A 26,377-nucleotide genomic window follows, 5' to 3' on the forward strand; every position below is an offset into this window, starting at 1 on the left:
CTATAGACTAGTCTAAAGAAATGTCTATAGACACTCTATAGACTTCATAGACAAATGTCTATAGACTGTCTATGGACTTTCTACAAAAATTTTTGTAAGGGTGGTGAGGTAAACCAGAACATATCTGGGGTTCTTCAACGTGCACCTTTTGCATTTCGCCTACACGAAACGCGACCGAGGTCGTACCTGCGACCTCGAGCCCAGCGGCGCAACGACATAACCACCAGGCTATCGCGACGGGTTCCTGCTGTTATTCCCAAGTCGCTATTACATACAAAAATACCTGGCGCACCAAATGTATTGCATATGCCGCGTTCCATCATTCCGCGGAACTTACCATGATCTGCATGTCATCGTTTGACGGCGCAGTCGGGCTCAAGGTGGTGCCGTGAGCACCGGTGCGCGGTGGTGGCGTAATTGGCGAGGCAGAGGCGGGCGAGATGCCCGCCGAATTGCCGCCATCCGTTCGAGGGTTGTCGAGACCGTTTTTGTTGCTGCGGCCGGTGGTCGCCGGGTTCGGGGGCGTGATGGCAGTGGGGCTCGTCTGGGACAGCGCCCGCTGCTGAAGCGCTTGTGCGAAAGAACCGGCCGCGGTGCCCGCGGGTGGAGCCGCGGCTCCGCCGGGCGCCGCTGCGAATCACGGGAAAGAACCAGGTTCGGCGTCACGCTGAGACTGTTAGACATGCTGGGAGAGCTCGTAGTTGGGCCATAGTTCGCAATTTGTCTCGGTTAAAGCTCAATATCGCAGAAAACACAAAGCACCCTTGCTCGGGTGTGCGAAAGAGCTCAAGTTCGGAATCAATGTCATCACTAAATTGGTAAACGAAGCTTTCATGAATACGAGTTTATTTCGCTGTCAGGGTGGTACTGCAATAGGCTTGAAAGTGTAGCTGGGCTAACTAGCAGTGCATTCTGGTAAGAGCCTAATAGCGCAAGAACACTCAAACGAAGCCAACATAACATAACGAAGCGGTGCAACGCCACTGGACAAGTGCCACGCGTCGAGGCAAGCGATCACAGATGAAGCGAAGCGTTTAAATATGGTCGAAGAAGTTGCCATCATAAAGACCGGTCGAAACACTGGCTCTACGAACATTCGTTGTTTGATCGCTGTTCGTCACAAGAAAGCTGAATTGACACACGGCTGCCACTGTCCGCCGCGTTGGCTTTCAAAATAATTGGTTGGTCCATCGAGTTTAGCGCTCCAAGACCACACTGTAAACCAATTAACGTCCCTGAATGAACATTTTTTCTTGAAAGTTCTAAAGGTGCTTTCTAACTCACACCCTTTACGGGTGTAATATATCATTTTGCACCCTTAAGGGCCTTTGAGGGTGTGTTGAGACGCGAGTACGCATAATTCGACGGCGTGAATCCGAACTGTGGCTGATTTTATTGTTATTTTGCTCCAGACCCCTTGCGGTTGCTCGCCCTGCCCTTTCTGCACCATCGGTGGAGAATGGAGACGCGTCGGGGAGAAACCGGTTCGGAGGTGCGCTCGCTGCTCGCGCTTGCCCGCACGTTGTAGCTCGCGGCGGCTACAGGTGTAAATCGGTTTACTCTGGGGCTCTAGAGGCGCCGTGTATAAAACGGCTGACTCTAGATTCACCACCTGGAGTTATTTAACAAGCGCATAAATCTAAGTACATGTGCATTTGGCCCCATCGGCATGCGGCTGCCGGGAATCGAACCTACTACCCCGTTCTCAGCAGCTGAGCGCCATAGTGACCAGGGCGAGTTTTTTAAATCTTTTAAATGGGACATTTCATTTTTGTTTTCAATCTTATTCTTCGCGCCAAGTGACCTGTGCCTGCAATAATAGAAGCGTCCTAATCAATGACGAAAGGCAAAACGGAAGAAAAGTTGGACGGAACGTGAGACATTACGGGCCAGCTATTTTCTCGTCAAAAGAAAGGAGGCGTCCTCTCAACTGACTGAATTCGCACGTGTTCGCGCCTCTGCCCACTGCAATGAGTCCAACGCGAGAACCTTCGCCGCGACATTTAGGCTAGAAGTTGCTCAAGCCTTCGAAGTGCTCATCGTAGCCCAGCTGATTGTCCAAACAAGAGAACGCGTTGAACTAGCCAGAGCAGCGAATGCAACACCAGCCCACTGCGTAATTGAACTGCTAAATTGTTCGTGCTCAATATACCGCGCACTGTCAGAAGCATAGTAACAATCAACATAACTGTGCTCGAAATTCAATCGAACCGTCAATAACCACGGGAAATATCGTTCTCGGGACATCCACGGCAACAGTAGAAGCTACGACAGTAGCCGGGGCATTCGCAGAAGCCCCCGAGTCGCTGCTTAATCTCTCGGTAGACCTACGAGAAACGCGACGACCATTTGTGAAATTTGCGCGCGGTACACGCAACCCGATTCGTGAGGGGCGTTGAACATTTAACAATCTCGCTTACGTGCATAATATTCTAGGAAGCATTCGCGCGACGTGATTGCCTGAAAAAAATGTGGGGTCCTACGCGCCAAAACCACGATCTGATGAGGCAGGCCGTAGTTGGGGGCTTCTGAAATTTGGACTCCCTGGGTTTCTTTAACACGCACCTTTATCCAAGTCCACGGGTGTTTACGCATTTCGCCCCATCGAAATGCGGTCGCCATGGCCGCGACTCAAACCCGCGGCCCAACACCATAGCCACTAACCAACCGCGGCGAGTGACGTAGTGGCTATATAGCGCGACGTACAGTCGACAACGTTAAAGAATATAAAAAAGCTAAAGCTGTAATAGTAAATTACCCTTCTACAATAATGATAAAATCCACTTTTGCCATGACAGATGAGACGCGAAAACGAAAGCCGAATGGCGACATCACCTTGATGTACCCGCACTAGCTAGCTGTGACGTCATGGATTTTGATGGTGTCTGCTCGGGCACACATTAATTTTTGATCGGCAAAAACGGACTACGTTTCACCCTAAAGGAACGAAAACGTGCATTTAACATGTTTGAACAACACTGACTCAGCCAAAATATCCGAAATACAGATATATTGAAATCAATGACGCCACATTGACGTCCCGGCGGTGGGGTATTGTCGCGAAATTTGAAAATTAGAACGTTAATAATCAATTTCCCCGGGAAATTACCGAAGATAGACTTTTGAAAGAATGCTTTATCATTCTGAAATTATTAAAGGGACACTAAAGGTTACTATTAAGTCAACGTGGACTGTTGAAATACCATCCCAGAAACCTCGAAACGCTTGTTTCGTGCCAAGGAGAGACTTATTTTAAGAGAAAATGCGTTCTGAAGCGTCCGCGTACCTCTAGCGCAGTTCAAATCGCCCGCCCTCCGATCGAGGAGAACTGACGTCATGGTCTCATAGTGACGTTGCGCCATCGGTGAGTAGAACGGCGTCCGCAGACGGCGCTACGGCTTTTCTGCGCAAAACGCGAACGCGCGGCCAGAAACAGAGCCAAGACAGAGCCGACAGCAGAGCGAAAGCGGGAGTATGGTGGCTAGCGGAAGGAGAAACGAATTACGTCCCACGTTACGTCCCACGGCACACGGAGAGTCCGTTTTCGTTAAACTATAGGCTGCAGCGAGCTCGCAGCGTGGTCGGCGTGGTCTATGAGAAGCGACGAGCCTTTTCGCACTCGCAACAGGGCATAAAAATGTGCGAATCGACGCAAAACTCTGCCTAGAAACGTGCTTCGCCACAGCCAGGGCTCAATACGACCCAAGCTGGCACGACCCAGATGTCGTTTCCCGCACCGCCACCAGGCGCCGCTACTATACCTCAAACTCCAGCGCAAGACGCCCATAAGCTGGTACTTCATTCTATGACGCTAACTTCGACGCTCGTCGCAATGGACCCTGACACCGACAGATTGGCTCGCGATGGTGGGCTCAACTTCAGCGATTTGAGCACCGACGAGCGCGACCTGCTTCTGAGGGCTCGCACTGCCGGCGTCGTTGCGTACTACGACGGCGGCCTCGACACCGGCTCTCCGGAGCGGGAAAGCAACGAGGGCTTCCCACATCACATGGACGTGGCATTCTCGCTGCTTGTTCCAAATGAAAGTTTCGCGAGCAGAACCCTCACAGCACGACGCGATAACGAAACTACTGAAACTCCAAAGCGTGCGCGGCGCAGAGTCGAGCGAAAACGAAACCTTTCGAACACCCATATTACTGAAGGGTAACGTCAAAATGTTATTTTTTCCTAGAATCGAATAGACGTAGACAAGTAGCATTTTCTTCCGTCTTATAATCGAATGAAGTGATATTTTAATACGAGTAGTTGAGTATTAGTAACATAAATTACGGGGAGACGTTTCGTCATCGGTTTAGTACCGGAATGTCGCTGGGGGGTCTCAAATCGTGTCATGCATTTACCTCAATTTCTCGGTTACTAAAGCTCTGTTCGCGATTATATTGACGCCTTAGACGTTCTAGAACATTGCTCTACCACTTTAACTTGACTTTCTGGTAACCTTTAGTGTCCCTTTAAGTAGCCGCGTTTAAACGGATACGGCAGAAGCATATCGTATAACTTATCGTAATATAAACGAGATGAAAGGGGGTTAACCGAGGGGTCCGATTTTTATTAGTCATATCATAAGAAGCCAAGAAACACTGACACCAAGGACAACATAGGGGAAATTACTTGCGCTTAATAAGTGAAATAATGAAACGAAATGGAAATGAAAGTGGATGAAAAATGAACTTTCCGCAGGTGGGGAACGATCACACAACCTTCGCATTTCGCGTGCGATGCTCTACCACTTGAGCTACCGCGGCGCCTTTTCCCCGTCCACTTTGTTGGGTATTTATGTTTCCTTGTAGAGCCCTGGGAGTGTTAGCCAGCCCCACCACTCACAGACATTGGCGGCGGACGTAGAACATCCTTTCTGCCGCAGGCGTCACGAGAACGTGATCTTTTTGGGTGAAGGCAACCGGTCTATAAACCGACACATGCTAGCTGAAGGTATCAATGTTACCGGATTCGAGACCCTCGTTATGTAATAAACGAGAAGAAAGGGGGTTTACCGAGGGGCCCGATTTTTATTAGTCATAAGTAGCCAACAAACACTGACAACAAGGACAGCATAATGGAAATTACTTGTGCTTAATAAATGAAATAAAGAAACGACAAATTAATGGAAATGAAAGTGGATGAAAAAACGACTTGCCGCAGGTGAGGAGCCATCCCACAACCTTCGCATTTCTTGCTGCAGGTGGAGAACGATCCCGCAACCTTCGCGTTTCGCGAAATTCGAAGGTTGCGGTATCATTCCCCACCTGCGGCAAGTTGTTTTTTCATACACTTTTATTTCCATTAATTTATCGTTTCTTTATTTCATTTATTAAGCACAAGTAATTTCCCCTGTGTTGTCCTTAGTGTCAGTGTTTGTTGGCTTCTTATGATATGACTTATCACATTATAGTTATACGCCACCGTTTACATGGATGCGTATTTTTGTGTCCAGCAAGCTAAACCCACGTAGCATCAGATTTGAAAGCTAGCGCTCTCACTTCCGATAAGCTTATTTCGCTGCCTCGTGAATTGCACCGGCAGTTCGGCTACATTCCGTCAGGTTCTCCATTTGCCAGCGTGGACAAATTTACGCGACGTTTATTTTGTGGAAACGTACCGTATTGTATCGCAATAGGAAAATTCCGCACGCATCCGCAACTGTTGCTATGTCTAGTGGTGGCCCAGCGCGGACATCTCGGCTTCTATCTCCTCAAAGCGGACTGGGCTAGTTAATAATAATAATATTTGGGGTTTTACGTGCCAAAACCACTTTGTGATTATGAGGCACGCCGTAGTGGAGGACTCCGGAAATTTTGACCACCTGGAACGTGCACCTAAATCTAAGCACACGGGTGTTTTCGCATTTCGCCCCCATCGAAATGCGGCCGCCGTGGCCGGGATTCGATCCCGCGACCTCGTGCTCAGCAGCCCAACACCATAGCCACTGAGCAACCACGGCGGGTTGGGCTAGTTAATACAGATAATCAAATAACTCGTTGATGGTAATGTCATTTATTATTGACAAAGAAGGCACTGTTTCACCAAGCATAATGTACTCACGAGTGAAAAGAAATCGTGTACAGCCTGCTTCGTTAGCTGGCGTTTTTGTTTGGATGTCCAGCAGTGCGACAGCGACCGTCGCCGGTTGTCAACCCGCAGCGAATGCAGTCCGATAATTCCTGATACAGTATATGCATCTGTTGGCATGTGCCGCTGAAATACGCGTTCTCTATCCCAAAGTACTTCTGCTCGGCGCACGTGGTGTGATACGCCTTCCCAACGAATTACCTCGCTGACGTCAGATGGTTAACGCTTGAAATTTATTACGAGATACTTATGTCACATTCATGTAAACGCGGCTAGTGATTCTTTTTAACGCCCCTTTAACGGACCACTCGTGCCGAACCGTACCTCCGCGTCAGCTACCGTCTAGCTGCGCTAGGCCGGAGATGTGCCCTCGTTTCCATTATTGCAATCGCAATTGCGGAGACTGCAGGCAAATTGTCGCCGTGAGGTTCCACAAACCTTTAGGTATATGGACGATATTTGTTTTTGCCTGCCGCATAGGGAAAGTATAGTATAGCACAAGGTATCGTGCTATACTATTGAACCTGCGATGTTGCTGAAACCAGGTCTCACTTTCTTGAATGAATTATTCCTGAGAATGTTTTAGAATGGCAGACGTACCGCAACCAAATGTGATGAAACATAACATTCACAGCGCACGGCTTTCATCTTAAACCTTCGCAGACTATTAAATATTAAAAGTGCAGAACAATACCAGTGCTCGAACCTGAACGGGCGGCGTAGCGGCGCCCTTCGCCAAGTCAGGCAATTTTGAGCTGACAAGCGCAGAGCACACAGTGCGCGCCAACAATCGCCTCTGCAAAGTATTACACCGCTACGCGCCGCGAGAACAGCTGAAATTTCAAACCGAACGCCGTTTGCCATTCTCCTCGCGGGCGCCGCGCTCCCAGCCGGAGAGTCGACGTCAATCGCACAAGTGCGCCTACGTATTCGCAGTGCTGTGACGTCACTCAGGGACATGTCACTGAGAATTACTCAAGGCAACAGTTATTTCATCTGTTGCTTCAATAGACGTACAAACATACAAGCGAGATGTCCGCGTGTCTGTTTTACTTCGCACCGTAGCAGGAGGGGTATTTCTGTTTCGTATGCTTGTTCCCACGTCGTGTAGTCCCGCGCGCGGTGACGGAAACTTACATTTTCTGCCGCGTTCCAGCGCGGTCTTGTTCTTTGAACCGCTCGCGCCTACTTCAGTATCGATGTGGCGCTGACTTATACCACTAGTCGGACCAGCGGTAAAACGACGCGATGTATCGCGGTAAGGATCAACGAGTCGGGCCAGCCTTTTCAACCATGCTCTCACTGTGGGATTCATTCCGCAGAAGCAGCCAGACAGCAACGCAGCTGTTCTCGTGCACAACCCTCAAGATGGCGCACATAGCTGGCACAGAGCGAAACGAAGAACTCAACAGCTCGTGGAATCACGTGCGTGACCGTCACCGAAACTGCGCCGCGAAGAAAAAAATGCGCATGAAAAAAAAAAAGCGATGAACGTGACGTGTATGTGACGCATTACCCCGACTCCGGTACGAGAAAACGCAGGGAAGGAACTTTGGCTATACGGGGGCAAGTGTCGAGACCATGCTGGCAGTAAAGCTCGCCTCCTGAAATCATGGTTTCGCGAGACTTCAAACATTTCTATCTCTCTTATAATAACCAATCAATTTGAGAAATTCTTGCGCTAGAACGCTCCCTAGAGGGCACGTAACAATTTTCATCGTATAACAAGAACCTAGCTATGTGGCGTCATGAAGGGCCCTTTAAGGATGCCAAAAATTTTGGCGCAACTCCGCCTGTCGCGCGCGCGTTTTATGGTCGGACCCGCGCATATATTTAGAACGCCGTCCGAGAAGCAAAAAAAAAAAAAAAGAGTAGTGGCTATTCCGTAAATTCAGCCAGTGTCGCAAAGGCTTTAAAAAGTTGTAAATAGATATGATGTTGATGTTGCTTTCACTGCTCCCAATAAGTTAGGTAAGATACGCGCTGCCGTGCATAGGAAAAAGGAGCAGGTAAAAGGCGAAAAAGTACAGATATTTGTCCAGTGAAGCACAATAAGAACAACAGTTTTACTGACTGTCGTATGGGTGTGGTTTATAAAATTCCCCTTAGCTGTGGCCAGTTCTACGTAGGGCAAACGGGGCGGTGCATTAATCAGAGGCTAATGGAACATAAAAGGTCGTTAACCGGTGGGTCGCCTTCTAATCTTTCCCTACATTGCCGAGATTGTAAGGTGTTCTGCGAGCGTCTAGCATCGTCTAGCATCGGGGGAGGAGACCTGGCCAGAATGCGCGCACGAACGCTAACGTCCTTTCGACGTTTCGGCAGCCTTGGAGTTTCTGCAACGGTGGCGGGCGGCTCGGCATATTGAAAACGTTTGGGTTTTCGCCGTTGCCACGGCGGCGCGACAAATTGTTCACCACACAGGCCAGTCGTAACAGGCATAACGCTGACAACAGCAGCGGAAGGCGGAAACCTGCACTGGCTCCGCTGAAGAAGTGGTTGAACTGCAAACAAAACCGACAATTACCGAGTATGCTGCCGGCGACATTCAGGCCTACTGAGCTAGCTATACGTTCACGCCTACACCCTCCACTTGATCCGGGCATCCAAGAAACATCCTTTGCATGTGTGCTTGTGTACGTAAGCATAAGCGAAAATCGCTCTCGAACTCTAAATACCCCTCGGCTCACATTACCCCCTTGCCTTTCATCTATATGCTCAACACCAATTAAGGAATGATTGTATCAACCGAGCGTAAGCCAAATGAACGAAACTTGAGGGTGCGTGCCTCGTTTTTGCAGGCGAACGCGCTACGCGTCTGTATCGTTTCTGGAAGTCTATGCTGCGACGCGTGAACCGTACGAGCGGCTTCAATACTGTGAAAGCGCGCCGGCAGCGCGAACGCCTCTGTTCGTATATCGCAAAAAGGCTTGTCGCTCACCTGTTCGTCCACGGCCCCTGGTGCCATAGCGTGGACGATTGTTGGAAGCATCATCACCAGGCATCATGTTGCTGACTCGTACAGCGAACACACAAAAGACTACCGGCAGAACGCGTCGCACCACAACGCATACAGAACGCGTCGCACCGCAACGCGTGCGTGACGAGATGAAAAGCAAGAGCGGACACTCCGCGGAAACTGGCGACAGGAAGTACGTCACGCTAATGGGCCTCTTCGATTATCAGTCCTTGACAGTCCCGGACTGCTTGAGACTGCTGTCCCGTATTCGATTTTCTCGAACAGTTTTGGAAGCTCCGCACACCAGTCCGAGAGCTGCCAGAATCGCCTTCGTTTTTCAAGGACCGGACGTCGCGGACAGTCCGCGGACTCGGAGCAGACGGCAGATGTCTGCTTGCGCATGCGCAAGCAGCTAGCAGACGACGGCTGTCTTAAAAAGATATGCACAGCGTTCGACGCCTTGTTGTGAAAGACGCCGTGTGCTTCTGCCTACTTTGCGCATTCCAGACGGCAAATAATGTACACGCAGCTATCGCTTATGTTACATCAATGCGCTGTGTGCCATCATGCGAGCTTTTCACGAGCAGTCTAGTTGCTGCAGCTTTAGTCTTCGTGTTTACAGGAGAGAAGCGCAGCGATCAGGCGTACATGCTTGCTTTTTTTTATGTGTTTCGCGAGCTCTGTCATTCTCATTGCTATATGCGTAGTAAACAGGTCGATTTCGCTTTTCAGGTGAGTGCAATTGGTGGGTGAGGATGCATATCATATTGTATGTGACTATTTCATGCCGTTAGCTGGAGTGGCATATGATCGGAGCTTTGCCAATTGCTGTCGACATACTCGTATATGTTGATAAGTTCTGTTACTAAATTCGAGCGTTTGCTTTTGGACGTGCGGGATTGGATGGTGTACACGCGCTCTTCCCAACACACGCGTCGCACCTTTAGTAGACGGTCTCGTGAGCTTTGAGGATATCGGCGAATGCTTTCTGCGTGAACAGTGACGTGGCACGACCGCGATTTTGCTTGTTTCCCTGTGGTAATCCCGCTTAAATTTCGCAGGCAATGAGCTAACTTAAATACAGCGGTTAAGCTGCACGAAGAGCGCGAAGTGAACTGTGCTTTGCGAACACGTTCTATGCGCTAAGGCTGCGATTCCACTGAGCAAGATGGTAGTGTCGGCGACGTGGCCTATGAGACTGCACCATTTCGGAGGCCACACTAATGAATTCGCTGGGTAGGGGGATATATAACAATCATCTTTTCTTACATTATTTTTGAGGCACCTTTTGGGCGCTTTGGTCGTGGCGCTTCTGTCAGCTGCCCCTCAGCTAAAAATATCAGACGAAACATCAGCACTTCTTACGAGTTGTGAACGCGAAAGCATTTATGTCCCATTCATCGCCGCTAAGCGGTCCTTCCGAGTTACGAACTCCTTGTGGGCAAGCGAGCGAGTCGACTAGCTTGGCAACTCTATTTCTTTCGCATTTACCACTAAATCGCCACTAAATTTTTTAATGCATTTTTTTAAATTTTGCGTCTGGTCGTCGCGCCACTGTTAGGTTGAGAGAGCATGTCAGAGAAAGGTAGAACGCTAGGATAACTATTGGCATTTGGTGGCCCGCTGTGCATCAAATGGATGTGTCCCAATATGTACGACCACATTACTGTACAACATAAAAACATAAAAAAACAGCGATGAAATGAATTATAGTCGAAGCCTATCAAATTAAGAAAATGGAAAAAGATATGCGTCATTGAACCTTCTTTGACCCTCAGGGATAGAGAAATTGAGTTCTTCACTCTAAGAACAGTTTACACCCTTTGGAGTGCCCCTTCTGCCACACAACAAAAATCGTCATCTGCTTTGATGCGTTTCCTTTCTTTAACGCTGCGAGCCCGGTACTTTCCAGTAACGAACGGCATGCGCGTTATCAGCATGATAGCATTTCCTCTCGTCTCGGCTTATTTACAACAAGGTGTAGTACAGAGGCCTGGCCTATACAGCTCCTAATAGCGATGGAGATACTGCGAACAGTTGTGTCATACAACAACCGGAACCACAACAAATCGAAACCGCTACTATGTTTATGATAATACAACTAGAACACACACACATAAATAAAGAAAAAAATAAAAATGTTCAAATTAGCTGTGCAGGAATTGTAAAAAGAAAATCTTGTGTATGAATAGTTATTCAGTAGAAAAAGAAATAAAAGCTCCTTTCTTCAAGAATGACGCTTGAACGCGAAGCTTTCCCCAATGCGAACTGAATCAATGTTCACAGCCAACCACCACGCAACGAACCCAAGAAATGCTAAGCGAGTCGATGCTATGCATATGTCATTTGATTGCTTGTTTAGGATTGTATTTTTGAGCGTTAAAATTGAATGAAGACACATTTCGTTCAACTGCATAGATTTTATCTTAGATCAAGTAGGTGTTGATTACACGCATACACTTTCCTATGGCCGACTCTACACTTGCGTTCGCGTACACTAGCCTCTGCTTCTGCCGTGCGCTGCACCTGCGGCCTACCCATGGTGACGGCCGGGAATGCATTGCGTGGTGCGCGTAATGCAATGCACATATCTACAGTTCGTCTGGGTAGCGTTATAGAGTAACATAGCAAACGACAAGTGTGGACACTCGAGCCGTCTTGCGGCCGAGCTATGGAGATTCGCCGATTCCGTTAGGTGGCAGAGCTCATCTAGAAAAATGTGACTGCGACTGCGGCCGTGACTAGCAGCTTGACAGGCGGCGTGACCCACGAGACGTTCATTTGAGGGATCGCCAGCCGTTTTTGCGCAGGCGCGAGTACAAGCGGAGGCGAGAGAGAAAATCTGGGGGATTTTGCGCCTTTAATCTCTCACTTTGAATATAGGTACCATGGATGAGAAGTTTCTTTGCTCGTGAGGCATGCGTTTGTCCTTTAGGCGTGTCGGCATTGCGGAGTGGGGTCGAGTTTGTTTACTCTCCGATGCTGGCTGCCCGGGCGGTGAGGCAGGGGGCTCGGACGCCTCATCTGGTGATCGCTGTGTCTGAAGGTACGTCGGACAGACTTTTTCGCTCCTGCGGTGCTGGTGCTGAGTCAGTCGCGCCGGATTAAACCTTTCTTCCCCTTACGACGCTCTACATAAAAAAAACCAATGATCTTTTCCGGGGGTGCAGTAGGGGCGGTAGTAGAGGCCAGGCCTGCTATCCTGGTGCAGTATTTTCACTCTTGGCAGGCTTGTCGTATCCTGCTGTCCGCGGATATTGAGGAGCATTTCTGAGTGGTCGCCTTTGAGTGAAATAAATGCACAGCGCCTTAGCAACCGCCCCATGAGGATTATTGGCTTTGTGTCTCGCCGACGGTAGCTTAGGTTAAGGTTAAATTACGTTACGTTAGGCTAGGTTAGCGTAAAAGGCGTTAGGGTGGCGCGGCGTATTCTCGCAGCGGTTACGCCGTGACGATTATTGTATTTTCGTCTCAGCCACGTTTGGTTAGGTTATAACGTTAGGTCAGGTCAGGTTAGATTTGGTTAGATTAGGTTAGCGTATGAGGCGTTAGGATAGCGCGATGTATTCTCATAGCGGTTGCAGGGGCGTCGAGCGTGACCGGCGTCCTTTCTGCCATTTGCTTCCAACCGCGGTTGCTAAGGCGCTCTGCCTTCTATATTTTCAATACATGCGGGCCGGACTCTACTACGGTCCCTACTGCTCCCACGGAAACATCTGTGATTTGTGATCAGAGAGGAAATGTGGGGACTTTTGCTCCTTGAATATATGACTGTGCCTGGGCACTACGGATGAGTTTCTTAGCGCGTGTTGTACGCGTTTGTCCCTAGGTGCGCCGGCAGAAGTCTCGGGGCGCGGTAGTGCAGAATTTAGCGTCGCAAGTTGGCGGCTGGACGCAATTATATTTATTCAATCGGGTTTTTTTACTAAGTGAAACAACGTGTCATTATTTCGCATTATTGGTGGCGCCTCCAGGACAACAAAGCTGCAACCGGGACAGCAAAGCTAGAATCCGGACTGGTGCGTGGGTTGGGGCTCGCCGAGGCCTGCGCGTGCCAGGGGTGTATAAAATCGGACAGGACAGCCAATTTTTTATGCGAGCACCCACTGGCACGGTTCGGCCTCCGCGGCCCCAACCCATGGGCCGCCCTGCTTCCAGCTTTGACCCCCCGCTACCCCTTGGGTGCCCTGGTGATCCTGCGCCGCCTGCTGTTTTATAATCTCAGGTGCTATCTTTAGGCCTCCGTTTGCCGGTTACATGTGCCCTCCCGGAGCAGTGCTTGTAAAATATGCAATCTATCGTCGCGACGAAAAAAGCGACCCCGTATACCTATACAACACCAGTCAGAACATTGCCCCTTCAGACACATCGATCACCAAATGGGGCGTCCGTGCTCACTGCCTCACCGCCCGGGCAGCCAGCGGCGGAGCGTAAACTCGACCGCACTCCGCAATGCTGGCATGTCTAGGGGACAAACGCATACAACACGCGCTAAGAAACCTCCTCTGTAGTGCCTAGGCAGAGTCACATATTCAAGGAGCAAAGGCCCCCAGATTTTCTTTCTCGCACCCGCTGTTACTCTCGCCTGCGCAGAAACGTCGAGCGCCGCGAGAAACGTCACGCCAGACTGTACCTACTAGCAGTTGTAGAAATGCGACCGGCCATCCAGTCAGTGCTGGCGCTGTACTGCGAATGTAGACTGTAGTGTTCGACGCAGATGTGAAAGTTGGCTTTCCTGCAGTGCGCTGTCGCTCATGGACGAATCAGTGACACATCGAAAGCTTAGCTTTAAAAAGCGAAAGTCAAGGCATTCGCCATCCTGACTGGGTCAAGTCGGGACATTTCGGGCCTGTCCTGCTGAATTCGGGATGGTTGGCAACCCTAGCAGCTGCGCAAGTGCTGGTACGTCAGTGTAACCTTTTGAAGTTCAATGCGGTTTTTTGTTTGTATTCGCTGTTGTGGCTAGGTAAAAGTTCCTTAAAAGCTTTCCGCGCGCGCGTGTGTGTGTCCCTTCTTTCCCACCATAGTGCGACCTTTCAGTTGATAGCGTTAGTGCTGTGCCTGTACTTCTCGTATATTGACACGTGTAAAGGTACGTCCTCACTTGCGGAAATAAGCGCGCGCAAGGCGGCGCGTTTAATGACGCGCGCCGCGGGAGGTGCTTTCGCGGCAAGAATTCTCTAGAATTGCAGCTTGGGCTTGTTGGTTTTCCATCCTTGGGGTAACAGCGCAAAACGTAGACGGGACACGAAACGAGAAGACACCACAAGCGCATGCCGAAGTAAGCGCGCCGCTTTGCGCTCTCTTATTTCCGCAAGTGAGGACGCGCCTTAACACGTGTACATTATCTTTCTACGGTGACCACTTATCACCGGCTAACAAATGTTGTGCGTTATCGCTTGGCACAGAACGCGCCTGCATCTATCGCAAGTTTCGCGAATGTTATCGATGGTACTATCCGTTGTTTGTGGCCACCGAATCTTGTGTAATCTCATTGTACGCGCTACTCGAATTGTGTAGTACGTTCTGGAAGGCACGCGGACACCAGCGATTGAGCTTGAATCTTCGACGGGTCATGTATAAAAGCCGACGTGCTTGACCCACTCATCAGATTTCGACGATCGCTGACTACTCGCCGCTATCATTTTGTTTAGGGTGGCACTTCCTTTTGTGGGCGCAGGTTCACCGAATGAAAAAACTTAGCTTCATGATTTGCAGTTTTGCTAATGTTTTTCACCGTCGCTACAATGTGATAATATGGTCAATCGTTTTAGGAAAGTAAACACATGAGGGCTTGGCAAATAGCCTCACAGCAGATGTACAGAAAAATGGAGATGTATTCTAATATTAAGGAGATCTATACATTCATTGTCAGATCCTCACTGGGTGCTTACTACTATCATTGAAAAGAAAGGTGTACAATCAGTGCATTCTACCGGTGCTCAACAATGATGACAATGACAAATGATGACTAATGATGACAGTGATGACAATCACTCAACTACTGGAACTAACCCACGACATATCATTTAATATCGACCAACAAAGACAAACCGACTTCATCCTACTCGATTTCTCGAGGGCATTTGATCGGGTATCACACAAAAAGCCCATAAGGAAACTTGAGATTACATTAGGTACAGGCCCCATAATTGACTGGATTTGCGACTATCTTACTAACCGTACCCAGTTTGTGGAAGTGAACGGACAGATTTCCCAGACAGCCCGGGTAACATCGGGAGTCCCCCAAGGAAGCGTTCTGGCTCCCCTTTTATTTCTAATTTTTAATAATGACCTACCCACAAGAATCACAGGAAACATTAGGCTATTTGCAGACGACTGCATTCTTTATCGAAATATTAGCTCGCATGATGACCACATAACACTAAACAACGACTTGAAAGCTGTGTCTAACTGGTGTGCCCACTGGCAAATGACTATCAATACTAATAAATCTGCTGTTCTTTCAATCACTAGAAAAAAAAGTAACTCGAGCTTTATGTATGCCGTTAACACCGTGCCACTAATACGAGTTCATGAACACAAGTACCTCGGATTAACGTTAACACATGACTTCAGATGGAACTCCCATATAAATAACATTACAGCAACTGCAATGAAACGCCTTTTCTTTCTTGGAAGACACCTCCGACTAGCACCACCCGATACAAAACTTCTGGCTTACAAAACTTTCGTCAGGTCAGTCCTTGAGTACGCAAATGTTATCTGGTTCCCATACACTAAACAACTAATTAAAAAACTAGAAGGTGTACAAAGGAAAGCTCTACGGTATATATACAATAAACATAAATTAACAGACTCGCCCACCGAACTACTTATCAAAGCCGGAATCCTAACAGTGCAAAACCTAGCTGTACTAGCCCGTTCTAAACTTATGTACCAGCTCTTACACAACAAGCTTAATATTGATACCTCTAGATACATCTCCAGAAATGAAACACGGCCAACGCGGCATAAAAACACACAAACACTCAATGAGCATTCTTTTCATACCGATTGCTTTACGAATTCATTCTTTCCTTTAGCGATAAGAGAGTGGAATAAATTGAGAATCCATTAGTAACAGCCCCTCATTAGATACATTTGCTAATTCAGTGGAAGAACATCTCCTTGCCTTACAGCTCTGAATTACATACTCAGGTTTATTACCGATCTTCATAGCCTAACACTTTAATCTACGAGTGTTCTTTTTGTGTGATGCATCAGGCGCATGACTGCATCCTGTTTGTCATGTTCATTAGGTATCATATGTCACATGTGTTTTCAGGTGTTATTTTTATTTTGTTTGGTTTCTTGTTTTCTCAGATTCTTCTTTGTTATAGTATATTGTACCCAAATATTGCATTTGTGATGAACTACTTAATTCTTTTGTTTAGCGAAGCCAAAAACTTTGCAATAACACACCTATAATTATATAATGTATTTATATTCTCTGTTCGTAAATACTACCATATGTACTTGCCCTTCCTGTTATAATCCCAAGAGGGATTGACAGTATGTGAAATAAATAAATAAATAAATATGGGGCCGAAACTTGTAGGTTGACAAGAAAGCTCGAGAACAAGTTGAGAATCGCGCAAAGAACTAGAGAGAAAGAGAGAGACAAGTGGCTGACGACGATCAGAACGATGATCTGATGATGATGATGAGACACGAAGAGAGCGGTATGGGTCAGAGAACAAATAAGGATAGGCGATATTTTAATTGACATTAAGAGGTTGACATCATCATTGACATCATGGTTTACCCAGCACTTAAAAAGACTCGAAAACAAAAAGAAACGATTGTTTCGTACCGCCAAACGAAACGACACGCCTGCCCGCATGGGGAAAATACTTCGAGGCCGAAAAATCATACCTACTTTCTGTTCGTAACGCCAAGTACTCATTTTATCACAATGACTTACCAAACTTACTTATAAGAAACCCCAAGCAATTCTGGCAAGTTTTAAACCCAACACATCCTCCCGATATTAAACTGACGAATTATTTAAATGAAGCGATGACTGACCATGACTGCGCAGAAATATTTAACCATGCATTCACATCTGTGTTCACTACCGAACTCGACGCACCTTCACAATTACCACCCTTTAACTTAGAAACCCCCATGCCGGCAGTCACGTTCGTCGAAGAAGGCATTTAATCCATAATTCATAATATGAAACTTTCATCATCAGCTGGTATGGACCTGATTAATTCAAAACTATTGAAAAATGTGGAATCAATTTGTGCATCATATTTATGCCTCATTTTCTCACAGTCACTCTCCTCAGGAATTTCGCCTCTTGATTGGAAAACGGGGAAGGTCGTTCCAGTCTACAAATCAGGTAACAGAGACTCGCCCTTGAATTACCGCCCCATTTCATTGACTAGTGTGCCTTGTAAAATCATGGAACATGTCATCTACTCACAAATCGTAAACTTCTTGGACCGAAACCATTTTTTTCACCCTTCACAACATGGGTTTCGTAAGGGCCTCTCTTGCGAAACCCAACTAGCGCTTTTCCTTCACGACTTGCACACTAATCTAGACCGTAATAAGCAGACCGACACCATCTTTCTTGATTTAGCTAAAGCTTTTGACAAGGTTCCCCACCGCCGGCTATTACTAAAACTCTCAAAGCTGAACCTACCCCCTAATATTCTCAAACGGATTGAAGAATTCCTAACTAACCGTTCTCAGTCAGTCTATCTTAACGGCCATCTGTCTACATCTCTCCCGGTTACTTCAGGCGTCCCACAAGGTTCTGTCCTCGGTCCCCTCCTATTCTTAATATATATTAACGACTTGCCCCTGCATGTTTCCTGTAGTATTCGAATTTTCGCAGATGGTTGTGTTATTTACCGCACCATTAATAACTGTCACGATCAATACACTCTTCAGACAGAGCTTAACAACGTACTAAATTGGTGTAATAACTGGCTAATGTCCCTCAATCCTAGTAAATGTAAACTCACGTCCTTCACTCGTCGTCACAATCCATATCTCTTTCATTATTTAATTTCTAACACACAGATTGAGCAAGTACAATCATAAATATCTAGGAGTCACCCTCTCTTCTAATCTATCATGGCAGGTTCATATCGGTAACATCATTTCAGCAACAAACAAAACACTCGGTTTTCTAAAACGTCACCTTCGTCTTGCCCCACCACGTGTTAAATTGCTCGCGTATAAATCACTTATAAGACCCAAATTAGAATATGCATCCCCCATCTGGAGCCCACATCAAGCATATCTAATCACCGCATTGGAAGCTGTGCAGAATCGTGCTGCCCGATTCATTCACTCCTCATACTCATATGACGTCAGTGTTTCATCCTTGAAAGCTACATCCGTACTGTCACCCCTCTCTTTTCGTCGTCGCATTGCTAGCCTCACCCTTTATCACAAATTCTTTTATTCTCCTCTCAATCAAGCACCGTATATCGCCGCCGCATCACGCATATCTCACCGCACCAGTCATCCCCTTCAAGTTGCCCGCCCACTATCACGTACTACTACGTTTTCAGCTTCGTTATTTCTTCGAGCAGCCACGGACTGGAACGGCCTACCCCATGACATCGTCGCCATCGCTTCAACACCTGCTTTTCAAGAACGCGTAACAGATCACCTTCAATGTTAAATCACCATCGCTGTTTGTTTTCCTCACTACAAATGTAATCCCGCCCCTTATGTAACACCGCCTGAAATGGGGGCCTTTAAGGAATAAAACTGAACTGAAACTGAACTGAACTGAAGAAATGAAGCTGGGCAAGTCATGTAATTCGTAGGTTAAATAACCGGTGGACCATTAGGGTTCCAGAATGGGTGCAAAGAGAAGGGAAACGCAGTCGAGGACGGCAGTAAATTAGGTGGGGCGATGAAATTAGGAAATTCGCAGGTGCAAGTTGGAATCAGCTGGTGCAGGACAGGGGGAATTGAAGATCGCTAGGAAACGCCTTCGTACTGCAGTGGACATAAACATAGGCTGATGATGATACAAAAATGCTAGAATGAAAAACATGTATAGCATACGTGATTAAATGAAGCAGGCTGGGTGACTATTCAAAGGCGATACCAATCAATTAATCAATCAATCAGCAGCAGCAACTGTCGCATGGCGCTGCGGCGAAATGCGAAAACAAAGAGAAGCACCTCGTTTTTTCTTTATCGTGCAGGTGTGGAACGTCTTTTTATCCTGTAATCTTCCTTGCGGCACGCCCGCAAACAAAAAACTTTCATTCGAATAACGTGTGCACTGTATCGCACCTTCCGAAGCACTCGGAGAGAGCTCTGACGGCATGATCGATCCTGTCACGCAAGCTCTTCCACTTGTCTGCGCTCCCATGTAGTATGATATCATGTGTCCCACCTAGCCTTAGCCATATTTGAAGAGGTAGCTTAGCGCAAATAAACCCACGGACACAAGGAAGACAGACAAGGACAAGCGCTAGGATACACAGAAAAGGAGTTGCCCAGTGTACGAGAAATGAATTCTAGAAGAGTTGACTGTTGGGCTAGTTGGTCGTCCATATTTGAAGAGGTAGCTTAGCGCAAATAAACCCACGGACACAAGGAAGACAGACAAGGACAAGCGCTCCTTGTGTCCGTGGGTTTATTTGCGCTAAGCTGCCTCTTCAAATATGGACGACCAACTAGCCCAACAGTCAACTCTTCTAGCCTTAGCCAAGCTGTTAAGCGAAAAAGAGAAAACATTTAAGGAAACACGGTCTAAGGTACAATTATATACAGGACCTATACGGGTGTTCGGTCGTCAGAAGTCAATATACGACCGAACACCGTATGTCTTAAAGCTGTATCTTGCAAAGTGTTTTTAAATAAATATATTTTTTTTGTTGAACAACCTAGCTGTTCAAGAGCCAACCTGTTGGTTGTTGAAAAGCTATCTGGGGCACCCTATAGAAAAAAAGGAAGTGTGTTGGCCTTTCCTTCTACACAGACGGAACAGCACCACTCTATCCTTTTGTTTTTGCGGCGCCGCGCAACAAGTGGCCGACGACGATCAAAACGATGATCTGACTTCACGTTCCACGACTCCCTACCAACGCGTCGAGCCTTCCGTCGTACTGAAATATAGTAACGCATAATTAACTCACGCAGGCTAGGTGACTATCGTCGCGTACACGATTCATGGGGCATGACATTAGCTATCACCATGATCATCTTGTCGAGATGCGGCAGCATCAGACTGGTCGACAGGGTTTCCACGGAGTCTCTGATCCAAAATGGCGCCGCTACGTAACTTGACAATAGAGAATTTTAGAATAGGGGCCCTAGAGAAATAGCGTCGAAGCCGCTGCGCATGCGCGAGACGCAAACTGCGTTTGGGTTTTACGTCGGCAACGCTATTTCACTGATTAGCGGGAATCCCAAAAGCTGCCCCAAAAGATTTGCGTCAACAAACATGGCGGCACCCATCGAAGCGACGGCTGTAACCTAGCACCAAACTGGGCTCGATTCGTGGTAACGCGTGAAGTTAGCAAGCTAGGAGAAGTGAGTGCGGTTATCGCTTTCTCTCGGCTAGCTTTTGTTATGAAGATTGATTCATTAGATGCCGCTGATTCCGAATTTGATGATTCGCTGATTCCGAATCAGTCTATCATGAAATCGTGCAACTAATTGCTTTCTGCAATATAATAACTTCTAAACTGGAATTAAATGCGAAACCACGAAATTCGATGTTACTCTTGTCATAAAATGGTACATTTTATTTAATTATTTCTAATAGCTTTTCTTTGACGCCGTGCTGGCGCTGTCAGCGCAAGACGGTATCCGCAAACGCAAAGCCCTATTCTAAAACTCTTCACTCCTGCTTGCCGCAACGCTAACACCCGCAAAGCTCGGGGCCCCTATTCTAAAGCTCTATAATATGGCGGAATGTGACTCCAGAATGGCGCCCCATGCTGACGCGACTTCATCAGCACCGACGAAGAAATAGGCAGGAGCGCCGACTAGCTTGGCGCCTACCCTCGTATACTGTGGTTGCATATAAGTACACCGCGAAATAAGGGGAACATTGTTTTTTTAATATATGCCCGATTTGCTTAGGGGAACCTGCATGGAATGAGATTGAGTGTATAAAAAAGCGTGGCCTTCAAGATGAGCAGTACGATGGGGGGGGGGGGGGGCTGCGATGTGAACTAGACATATGCATCTAACACGTCACGTAATCCCATGTAGTCACATATACAAAAACATTGTGCAGAAACCGTCGACGACGATTGTCAATGCAAACGAATAGCACGAATGAATGAACGTTTACTTGAGTCCAACCACCGACTATCAACCCCCAACTATCAACCACCGACCGACAACAAAAACGGGAGAAAGAGGCAAAGAAAGCTTTAGGATTACTAGAGAGAAAGATAGGATGCTAGTGTTTAAGGGGGCTGCGAGTATGACGGTCCCAGCCTGTATGGAAGTGCATATATCTGTCTAAACTTCGTCCGTCTGGCTTTAAATGGCTTTGTTACTTTGGAGATTCATAGTTTTTAACAAACCTTATCGTAATAAATGCAATAACTTGCAATGGTTACGCATTTGTGCAGAGACTAATTGTTTCGCAGTGTTTGGAAAACTATGAGTGCTGAACTCCATCAAATAATCTTAATGTAAAAATAGAAACCGCAATAAATAACGTCACGAAGAGGTTCAAAGCACAAACGCAATATTTTTAGATTGCCTATGGAAGATAGCTAAATTCTAACCCTTGATCTAAATTACTCGATGAGGCGGCCATTACTTCTACGAGAAATCGAAATATGTAATTAATAGTTACCACAATTACGCAAATTAACGTTTCAATTAACTACTTTACGCCATATATTAACATCTGCGAATTATAGCCGCTGAGTTCGCATGCCTTATCTACTTGAACCGAATTCTCTGGACACCACCAGTTCCGAGATATTAATTTTGAAAGTGTTCAACGAAATGCACTGGCATTCCAGTTACTATTTGAACAAACCGCGGTTTTATGAATTCGCAAATGTAACTGGAGCCCATTTAGTTCTTTTCAAAATACTGGGAAAACTACCTATGCGGTTCGTTTATGATAGAGTTTCTACAAAGGCTGTAATCAAGCTACGCAATTCACGCTTTTTTGTTACATCGGCCGCCACGCGCTTCCTATTTTAACGAAATATAGCGTGCTTTGTTTAGTTCACTGAGGAGACGCGGAAAACCGGGTGCGTGGATCAAATTACGAATAGGGAGTAAATGAGTACTCAGTAGCTATTTCCGAAGCGACTAATTCACTGAGACAGTTCAAACTTTGCGCACTCATCATCCTAACATAACCCCATTCTCTACAACCCCCATTTTCTCTAAATATGAAACTGCTATAGTTTGGTTCTCCCAGAAAAGCGGCGAAACTTGAGCTTTCAAATAACCCCTCTAAACGGGCAAAAAAAGAGAGTTCAACAATTTTCTTTTAACCCTTAATTAATTGAGATGCTTCAAAATTTGCCCCAATTCATTACTCTCCCTCCCTCCTTTTTTTCTTCTCGAAGTATTGTTATGAGTGGCGTTAATAAAGTAGAGAAAGAATTCGATCGGCCGAGTGTCTTCTGCATTGTTTTAGTTTTACCTGGGCAATTACAAAATTTTCCTGTAAGGCAAGGCAAAATGGGGGACATTCTCCTGACTAAGGCCTTCGCCTCGTTGGAGCAGCATCCTCGCACATGCGCGCAGGCGGGACTCGGCTAATCGCAGTTATCGCACAAGGATCGACCGCCGTCACCAACGCGCTCGCTTCTCTCACGCGTCCCTCGTCCTACTCCGGAAACGCTGTCATCGTGTCGACGGCCTTTCTGAAAAATGTCTATCGCGTCAAAAAGTTTCACGACAGGTTACGGTGGCGAACTGTGAAATCGTGCCGCTGGGAAGTGCTTCAACGTCTTTCCTCCATGCACTGGCGTTGGTCATGTCCTACAGCTCACACCGTACTTTTCAGCCCGCTCAACGTCTAGACGCCGCTCTGCCCGGCTGGGAGGTCATGTGTTACGAGCCACTTCCATGAACTTCAGAGGAAAAAGATGATCGGCCGAGCGCTGCTACTGTCCCGCTTGCGCCATATGGTTTCTATAGTCTGTAAACATTCTTTGTACATAAATCTTCCGTTATATTCCACCCATCTGTCTCCCCGCCACAGTATGAATGGATGACTAACCTCTTTATAGACAAGCTGTCGCTTCGGTCTAGGTTGGGGGCCTAAGGAAATTTACGTACGGTAATGGGTAGAAAGGGAGGGACAAACACACCACGACGGTCAGTAAATTGCCTGCGAGATCATAAGCTCGGCGAAATGATGTAGTTTTTTTCAGGGCAGCGTGAAAAAGCATGCGTATAACATTGTTGGGCACTTCAAGTTGCACTAGTAGTTTCGCCGTAAAGACGCAAAATTTTTTTTTCAGCGAGGCTGTATATGGGGGGGGGGGGGGGGGGGGGGGGGGCTAGCCGATTCGTTCGTCCGTCCATCCATCTGTCGGTCGCCTGTACGCCGAAAACTACTCCGACGCAACCGCATGCGCGACAAAAAAGAGAAAGTGAGACGCGCGATTAGCCAACACCATCTACATAGCACAAGGCTTCTTTACTCCGACCCATAACGTCACGTTACCTGGCCCGAAATTTCCATTGACAAGGCTGGCGTAATAAAAGCGGTGATGTCAAAATCACTGTTGCCTACTCCGTAGCATCCCCATTAGATTCTATGGCAGTTGGGCCAGGTAACATGACGTCATGGATCGGAGTGAAAAGGCCTAGTGCTGTCTAGGTGGTGTTGCAGTAGCTGAGCCAGCATTGACGTTTCTCTCAGTCGCAGCAGAGCGCGCAAGCAGCAGTTTCTCTCCTGCTCCGAAATGGGTAGGCCACGCGTAATACGTACTCCCGAGGAGCAGGCGGCTCTCGATCAGTAACGCCGCGAGCAGAACCGGGAACGAATTCCTCTACGCCGTGCCGATGCTGCAGCCCGGGCGCAACACGCTCGTGCAGCCGTCAAAATCGCTGTTGCCTACTCCGTAGCATCCCCATTAGATTCTATGGCAGTTGGGCCAGGTAACATGACGTCATGGATCGGAGTGAAAAGGCCTAGTGCTGTCTAGGTGGTGTTGCAGTAGCTGAGCCAGCATTGACGTTTCTCTCAGTCGCAGCAGAGCGCGCAAGCAGCAGTTTCTCTCCTGCTCCGAAATGGGTAGGCCACGCGTAATACGTACTCCCGAGGAGCAGGCGGCTCTCGATCAGTAACGCCGCGAGCAGAACCGGGAACGAATTCCTCTACGCCGTGCCGATGCTGCAGCCCGGGCGCAACACGCTCGTGCAGCCGTCAAAATCACTGTTGCCTACTCCGTAGCATCCCCATTAGATTCTATGGCAGTTGGGCCAGGTAACATGACGTCATGGATCGGAGTGAAAAGGCCTAGTGCTGTCTAGGTGGTGTTGCAGTAGCTGAGCCAGCATTGACGTTTCTCTCAGTCGCAGCAGAGCGCGCAAGCAGCAGTTTCTCTCCTGCTCCGAAATGGGTAGGCCACGCGTAATACGTACTCCCGAGGAGCAGGCGGCTCGATCAGCAACGCCGCGAGCAGAACCGGGAACGAATTCCTCTACGCCGTGCCGATGCTGCAGCCCGGGCGCAACACGCTCGTGCAGCCGAGCGCGAGCGCCAACTGCGTTCCGAGGATTCGGGAGCCTACCAAGCCGTCGCTTAAAGGACCGTCGGGATTAATCTAGTGATAAACACCGGGGGGCCGCAGGTTTCTGCTTAGCTGGTTAACCATCTCTACGGAGTGCTTGTGCGGTGATATTTTTTAGAACTAAAATCAAAGTACTAATGCAGTGAATTTTACACGGACGCATCTAAGTCGCATGCCGGCGTGTCTAATGTGGCACTCGGTCCGCCCTTCTCGGGATCTCATACCATACTCAATACCGAAACCAGCATCTTTACCGCTTAGGCCTAGGCAATACAATCGGCGGTGAACCACAGACTAAAGCTTCAAAAGGCTATAATATTGCCTTTTTCTCGTTTTTTTTTTCGAGATATAGGTACCTGCTTTTGCAGAAGCCACGGCTTGTGTTCCGCGCGCTGCAGATCTTGTACTACGGACGCCATAACAGGGCGACTGTTCACCGGCGCGTGGGGAGTCTCGAAGCTGTAGCCGGGTCTTGACGTCTGCCTGCGAATCGAGAAATAAACGAAGAATAAAAACAGAGGGTCTCGAAGCTGTAGCCGGGTCTTGACGCCTGCCTGCGAATTGAGAAATAAACGAAGGATAAGAGCAAGCATGAGAAAAAAAGAATGTAGGGCTACCATCGAAAAAAAGAACGATCACGAGAGCGATCTGAACTGTCCGCCCGATCTGAACGGTTCGATGGCGAGCTGCGCCTTGCGCTGCTCTCTGCCCAGTGCTCCTGAGGAGTACGGTGCCCCGTGGCAGCCTTGCCCGTAGCCCTGCGAAGAGCTCCTTCAGCAGCGGTGCTCACCTTCCGAGGCGGAGCCATGGCTGGTTCCAAAAGGCGACGAGACTACGTGGCGCGCGTGGCACGTTCCTGGTCCCGTGCACCGATACGATGAAGTTAACGACGACGATGATGATGATTTATTGGTATCGCCTTTGAAACGGGTGCGGTGACAAGCAGTCAACTAGCCTGCTTGATTTAATCAGGTGTGCTATACGTGCTTCCTTGATTCTAGCATGTTTTTATGCGCATTCTTAATTTAAAAAACAAAAGTTGTGGCGCTAAGCAGACGAGGACGAAGAGCGACTAGAACGTGTCTCACTTCGTCCTCGTCTACTTAGCGCCGCAACTTTTGTTTCCAAGTCATGAACCAACCAGCTCAGCAACAAGTGAGACACGTTCTAGTCTCTCTTCGTCCTCGTCTACTTAGCGCCACAACTTTTGTTTCCAAGTCCTGAAACAACCAGCTCAGCAACAAGTGTTGTGAAATCCTTAATCTTCTTTTTCTTCCTCAAACATTCTCTGTCTACCTCGTACCGCTACCTATGCTGCACGGGTGGATGTTATAAGCGTGCCCTTTGGAACGGGTAGTGGGTTGTGCCTCCAAGTTCTTGTTATTATTTGCCTAATGTTCTACCTATAAAGAAAAGAAAAAGAAGAAGCGAAGAATTTGCATTACCAAAGTTTCTGCACGCCTATTGGGAACTCTGTTCTTGTACGTCTCCGTTGTATGTCATCGCCCTACTTTTCTTCCACCCGACTTCTAATCGCCTCTTGCTAGCCTATATTGCGGACATGTTTACTTCCCCTGTCTCTCGCTGAACCCAAAGGCTTCAATGAGGC

General features: G+C 47.7%; 1 protein-coding gene across 3 annotated transcripts in view; it reads right to left on the minus strand.

Annotated features, from left to right (window-relative positions):
- Positions 1-25,628, minus strand: part of LOC142584973 (protein argonaute-2-like) — a 44,313-nt gene extending 18,685 nt beyond the window's left edge. Inside the window, exons 1-3 of one of the 3 annotated variants that reach the window (XM_075695371.1) lie at positions 25,559-25,628; positions 25,125-25,251; positions 338-630 (exon numbers count right to left, since the gene is read on the minus strand). In XM_075695371.1, the coding sequence (XP_075551486.1) occupies positions 338-630; positions 25,125-25,251; positions 25,559-25,576 (438 nt within the window). In that variant the 5' untranslated portion in view covers positions 25,577-25,628. Of the gene's footprint in view, positions 1-337; positions 631-9,031; positions 9,230-25,124; positions 25,252-25,385; positions 25,525-25,558 lie in introns of those variants that run through there. The other 2 variants (XM_075695380.1, XM_075695388.1) reach the window with 2 other exon arrangements.
- Positions 25,629-26,377: the final 749 nt, after the last annotated feature.

The sequence above is a fragment of the Dermacentor variabilis genome, chromosome 1, assembly GCF_050947875.1.
Source record: "Dermacentor variabilis isolate Ectoservices chromosome 1, ASM5094787v1, whole genome shotgun sequence".
NCBI classification, from domain to species: Eukaryota; Metazoa; Arthropoda; class Arachnida; order Ixodida; family Ixodidae; genus Dermacentor; species Dermacentor variabilis.